The sequence below is a fragment of the Sinocyclocheilus grahami genome, unplaced genomic scaffold, assembly GCF_001515645.1.
Source record: "Sinocyclocheilus grahami isolate Dianchi unplaced genomic scaffold, SAMN03320097.WGS_v1.1 scaffold1088.1, whole genome shotgun sequence".
In the NCBI taxonomy this organism is placed as follows: Eukaryota; Metazoa; Chordata; class Actinopteri; order Cypriniformes; family Cyprinidae; genus Sinocyclocheilus; species Sinocyclocheilus grahami.
Window position 1 is genome coordinate 552,607 of NW_015506267.1, and position 6,080 is coordinate 558,686.

Genomic DNA, 6,080 nt, shown 5'->3' on the forward strand with positions numbered 1-6,080 from the left:
GTCGTGAAGACGCTGTGTGCTTCGTTGTGAAAGCGAAACTACTTTGTTTGGTCTTCCAAAAGAGGACGATATCCGCTTCGTCATGCCTGGAGCTGATCCGTGCTGGTCGCTGAGGGAATACATCAACTTTCACCGTGGACAAAGCGGAGTCCAGCCCGCCTCAGCTCACTCTATCCCGGCCTCAGCGCACGCTAAGCCAGGGCTTCCCCTCACGCTAGGCCACTGTGTTTTTTGTCGCCACTGATGATTCAAACGCGAGCTTTGGGCAGTAGAGTAGCACTTGTTGTTTGTCATTTCTCCGATCACAAATGCAGACAGTTTTATGTTTACGTGGCGCGATGCAATGCAACGCAACGCAACGCAACGCAACGCATAAAAAGACAGTATAAATCATTATAAAAAAACGTGTAAAAAGAATTGACGCGTTTCAGAAAGGCGGGGCATAGAGGAGAAACAATAATGTACAGTATGTGGAAAATAATGTGTTTTTTGAACTTTAAACCGCATAAACACATTTCATTACACCAAATACACAAAATAATGTTCTTTTTAGCAGCATCATATGACCCCTTTAAGACCCTAAAGAATCATATCAACTTGTGGAAAATGGGCATCATATGACCCCTTTAAAGGTGCAGTATGTAATATTGACAGCTAGCGGTTGAAATGGGTACTGCAGTCCAAATTCCTCAGACTCAATGCTCACATGGGTTACCAGATTGAGGATAAGTTGATAATTTGATGCCTCTGGTCATAGAGCTTTTAAGATGGATGCTGAGGCTTTGTAAGACCGGTAGAATCTGTGATCTCTGCCCCAGTTCATTTGCTGCCTTCCATGGCTGCAATGTGCTATGTTACTCGCAAACTGGCAACCCGGGGTGTCAAAATACTATTGGGTAAACGGGCAGTGCATGGAATCACACAGACCAAAACAAACCGAGTCCCAGCATGGGCACCAGGAGGGCATAGTTCCACTTGCTGCTGTCACCACCACCCTGCCTCTCTGGTATTGCCATTGACTCAATTCTGATCTTGTTTAGTTTAACATATTAAATCTTAATGACATAAATTAATTATTTGAATAGCATACTTAAACACTTAACAGATTAAGTTAGGGATGCACCGATATGAAAATTTTGGCCGATACCGATATGGTGGCCGATATATCGTGCATCCCTAGATTAAGTCATACAACTGATATTAAATATCAGTAGTAAAACGCAGAGAGTAATGCAAAGTTAGTTTAAGTGGCAGATCAGGTCAAACACTGGAAAAGAGAAAAAATCGGTTAGATAATAACACCATCTCAATGACTTTGTTTGGCGGTTGCATGAAGGAAGAAAGTCATCAAAAGCAGCTTTTCAGCAAAATGTTCAAGCAGGTGTGATAGCTTTATATTTACATGACCCAACTCTTATATATAAATATTTTTTTTATCTTTACACCCAAATTTTTGAAGGCCCTGTTATAATACAGTATGTAAGATTCAATTCTTTTAGGCCATCATGTAATATGTACGATTAACTTGAATTATTTATTCAGCACAGGTTAAACTGGTTCTGCAAATGCAAAGCTTTTTTAAATTCCCACCCCCATTGAAGACATTTTATTCGTTAAAAATGTTTTGCTGTGCATTGCTTACAGGGCCGTCCTTAGGGAAGTGCAACTGATGTGGCCGCACCGGGCCCCGTGCTTGAGGAGGCCCCGCAGTGAACAGAACCCCCCCCATTCATTTCAATGTTGTTGTCTCTGTGACAAATTGCTTATGTTCCTTTGTTTTGTGTTTACTAGAGAAAGAAATATTATGCATTATGGACTCATATTTTAGCCTGAAGCAATGGTTTGAAGTTGAAGTTTGTTTCTTACAAACACGCAGCTTTTCTCTTCATTAGATGTTAACTGGTGGACTGGAGTGGTGTGGATTACTTGTGGATTATTGTGATGTTTTTATCAGCTGTTTGGACTCTCATTCTGACGGCACCCATTCACTGCAGAGCATCCATTGGTGAGCAAGTGATGTAAAATTACATTTTTAAAGCTAAATTTCTCCAAATCTGTTCTGATGAACAAACACACTCATCTACATCTTTTCATTTCTGGGTAAACTACTCCTTTAAGTTGCTCTTCCCATGAAGAAAAGAACATTACAAAATTGAATCTCATTAACTTTATTGAAAATGAGATCTTTTACAATACATAATTTTAGTGATATAGATTCATTTCTGATCTCCCAGTGTCACTTTTTTGTCTGAATGCCGAGTATAGCCGCCTCAGCTCTCTGGTGTGACTGAAGAGTGAGCTGCAGCTGCCAGTATCTGAGATACAGCCACATCAGACTCCCGTTCCTGCGCTCATCTGTGTTGAGATACTCGGCACAACTGCGATCATTCTTAAAAATATCCCTGAGACCGTCCTCCATCTCCAAATGTGCAAGAAGGGGCTCTTTAGCCGTACGAACCAGAAGGTCCTTCTCCACCTCCACCCTCCTCACACGGGGCACCAAAATACTGCAAAAGGCCCTCTGCCGTTCCACCAGCCTGTACTCTACGTTCTTCAGAGCCAGTGAAGCCCCCCGCTCTCGCTCTTTCTCCTTTTCCAGGGCCTCGTGGAAGAGGGCGCCAGCAGGTCCTGCGTAACACAATTTGTTTCTTACAAACACGCAGCTTTTCTCTTCATTAGATGTTAACTGGTGGACTGGAGTGGTGTGGATTACTTGTGGATTATTGTGATGTTTTTATCAGCTGTTTGGACTCTCATTCTGACGGCACCCATTCACTGCAGAGCATCCATTGGTGAGCAAGTGATGTAAAATTACATTTTTAAAGCTAAATTTCTCCAAATCTGTTCTGATGAACAAACACACTCATCTACATCTTTTCATTTCTGGGTAAACTACTCCTTTAAGTTGCTCTTCCCATGAAGAAAAGAACATTACAAAATTGAATCTCATTAACTTTATTGAAAATGAGATCTTTTACAATACATAATTTTAGTGATATAGATTCATTTCTGATCTCCCAGTGTCACTTTTTTGTCTGAATGCCGAGTATAGCCGCCTCGGCTCTCTGGTGTGACTGAAGAGTGAGCTGCAGCTGCCAGTATCTGAGATACAGCCACATCAGACTCCCGTTCCTGCGCTCATCTGTGTTGAGATACTCGGCACAACTGCGATCATTTAAAAAATATCCCTGAGACCATCCTCCATCTCCAGATGTGCAAGAAGGGGCTCTTTAGCCGTACGAACCAGAAGGTCCTTCTCCACCTCCACCCTCCTCACACGGGGCACCAAAATACTGCAAAAGGCCCTCTGCCGTTCCACCAGCCTGTACTCTACGTTCTTCAGAGCCAGTGAAGCCCCCCGCTCTCGCTCTTTCTCCTTTTCCAGGGCCTCGTGGAAGAGGGCGCCAGCAGGTCCTGCGTAACGCAATCTAGATTTTTCGTTTTCTAGAGCGTCACGTTCCAACCTCATGCCTCGACGTTCCTCCCCGAGCTGCCGACTCTGGGAAGCCAGGGCTTGACGGTAGCCAAGCACCCGCTGCTTTTCTTTCTCTAGATCAAGCTCGAGCTGAGCTGTTTCTCTGTGGTTTTCAGAGAGCGTCTGTCGGTATTTCACATCCAGGTCCTTCTGGATAGTCTCTATGGTCTTTTCGTATTTGACCTTGGCCTCCTCGATTTCCTTTTGAGACTCTTTGGACCAGATCCATCCTAAAACATAACACAAGACAAATAAAAATAAAATATGAAATGCAATTGATCACGATTTACATGCTACTGAAGCAATAGCGTTGTGTAGTACATACGAAAGGCAGCGAGTCCCAGCATGGGCACCAGGAAGGCATAGTTCCACTTGCTGCCGTCACCACCACCACCCTGCCTCTCTGGCCTTATATTCCAGTCCTGAGGATCATTCAGGTTATTCATGTGGACTGCAGCTGGAAAATAAATGCATACTTCTATATCAAGCATTTGACCAATATGATATAAAAAGGGAAAGGCAACTGTAAATTCTGACATTAAATGCCTGAAAAAAGCAACTGCCTAATTTTAATTTATAGTGATGCATTACTATCCTTATGCAAACTGAGAGTTGCATTCTCATTCAATTCCTAACTAGAAACTAGAAATAGTTGAAATATGACACTTCCTGTTTCCACGACAAATGCATACGCGATTTGGCTAGTAACTATTATTTTAACAAAGAATATTTACCATTAGTCATGCAAGCACAATACATGTTGGCAATACAATAACACATCAAATGTCCATGTTACCTTGCAAGTATTCAAAGCACTCGTCCTTTATCAAATAGAGTCAAATAGTCGCTTACACTTACAGCATACATAGGTAGGGCTGAAGCCTGCGTCAGTGTTCTTGGACAAACAATATCGCTTATTTATAAGTGTGAGGGTTATATTCTATACAGTGGCATTTACAGTAAATAACTCCACCCAGCTTCAAAGCATGTTTGCGTTTGTTTTTTGGGACAACGCTCACCGACAAATCCCCCCCACTGTGGACAACATTGGTACGGTCCTCACCGAAGCTGCGAAACCGGCTTGCGATTCATTTGAATCGAATTGTTCGGATCTTTTCAATCAGCTGGTTGAGCCTGATAGCTTTGAACGTTTGCATTTGGCCTACATGTATTCACACAACTATCTTTATTTTCAATTACGTGTTAAATTAAGTGGCAAATGCTTAAATATTTGATTTATACAAATGACTATATTGTTTAATTTTTCGTTTATAGTTAGCCTACTATTAATTAATTGATCAAGTGAACGAAATGCATGCCCTGTTTATTTTAGCCTAAGCATTTATATACATATTTTACGTTAATATCGTTTGTGTGTGCTTGGTATAATAACTTGGAAACCCGAATAAGCTGAGAACGAAAGTAAGATTTGTTTAAGTGAACCGAGGATTTGGTTGATGGTGCGAAAAGATCCATGCCTGTTTTTATGAGCTGAATCATTGCTACAACAAACTGACCTACATATGCGATTACGATAAACAACTTTGAACTAAAACCTAGTCGAGTCAATACGCCGCGCCGTGAAGCCGAGGGAAATAATCACTGAATCATTTAAACTGTTCGAAGGAACCGATTCGTTTAAATGAGTCGGCCTTCGCCTTCACAAGCGCTTGCGTATTCATCAGTCAGAAATAGAGCAAGATGGCTGCGGTGTGCGCTGCCTCCCGTGTCCTCGGAAGAAAGATTGTGTCATCTAAAGCTGTAAGTCCTCTCATAAACGTTGCATACTTTGTATTTTAATGGCATTCGGCCAGTGTAGGCCGACAGTTGAACTGCTTTATACTCGAATGTCGCTATATTGTAGCCTGTTGTGTGCTGTTTTGTAACCATCATCTGCTGTGTTAAGTAACGCTGTTACATAGTATCAGTACCTCTGTTACATGAGTGTACGTTTTATGTGATGCTGTTTTATTAACAGAGCTTGCCTTTTAGCAATAATGCTTGAGGGTTTTTCCACCTAATGTATTGTGACATTTCATAGAAGTAAAGTTTAGATAGTTTGTATACAGTAATCCATTGAAGGTCAAGCAGGCAGCATTAGCCGTGTGATGCTGATGCTGAATGCTCATGCCTTAGATATTATCACTTTTTAAGTATCTGGATGCATGATTTTTATGCATCCAGATGATCTCCGAACCTATAGTGTATTTGTCTATTACAATGAAGCAATAACCAGACGTCTCACTGTTATGTCACCAGAAAAGACCAGAATGCATTTGATTGTTTGTCAATATCAGTGTTGGGGAGAGTTACTTTTAAAAGTAATGCATTACGATATTGCGTTACTCCATAAAAAAGTAACTAATTACGGTACTTAGTTACTTTTTATGGAAAGTAATGCATTGCGTTACGTTACTTTTGCGTTACTTTTTAAATCTGGACAGGGCTTGCCTGTTTTTAAAATAAAAAAGTTATATTTTTGGCAAATATAAAAGCGTAAATTTACGTCCGTAGAATGCAGAAGAAGAAATTCAACACACTTCAGCAATAAAAAAAAGACACACAAATGTTTGTCTAGAGTAATTTGCGCTTATTAAGGTTGAAC

General features: G+C 41.1%; 2 protein-coding genes and 1 pseudogene across 2 annotated transcripts in view; 1 reads left to right on the forward strand and 2 right to left on the reverse strand.

The window, feature by feature from the left end:
• Window positions 1-2,215: 2,215 nt before the first annotated feature.
• LOC107566620 (coiled-coil domain-containing protein 127-like) lies at window positions 2,216-2,932 on the reverse strand. Its single transcript, XM_016252111.1, has 2 exons — window positions 2,910-2,932; window positions 2,216-2,648 (listed from the first exon to the last, which is right to left on the reverse strand). Exons 1-2 carry the CDS (start codon window positions 2,930-2,932, stop codon window positions 2,237-2,239), a joined length of 435 nt encoding a protein of 144 aa, XP_016107597.1. The 3' UTR covers window positions 2,216-2,236.
• An 88-nt stretch (window positions 2,933-3,020) lies between these two features.
• LOC107566626 (coiled-coil domain-containing protein 127-like) lies at window positions 3,021-4,258 on the reverse strand (annotated as a pseudogene).
• An 878-nt stretch (window positions 4,259-5,136) lies between these two features.
• sdha (succinate dehydrogenase complex, subunit A, flavoprotein (Fp)) overlaps window positions 5,137-6,080 on the forward strand; it is a 12,942-nt gene continuing 11,998 nt past the window's right edge. Inside the window, 1 exon segment of the mRNA XM_016252123.1 lies at window positions 5,137-5,236. Coding sequence (XP_016107609.1) covers window positions 5,177-5,236 — 60 coding nt within the window. The 5' untranslated portion in view covers window positions 5,137-5,176.

Excerpts from the sequence above, each read along its gene's own strand:
- LOC107566620 (XM_016252111.1), bottom strand. The coding sequence starts at position 2,932 with ATGTTCTTTTCTTCATGGGAAGA. Across the intron at positions 2,649-2,909 it reads TTCTTTTCTTCATGGGAAGA|AAACAAATTGTGTTACGCAG; the intron begins GCAACTTAAAGG and ends CGTGTTTGTAAG.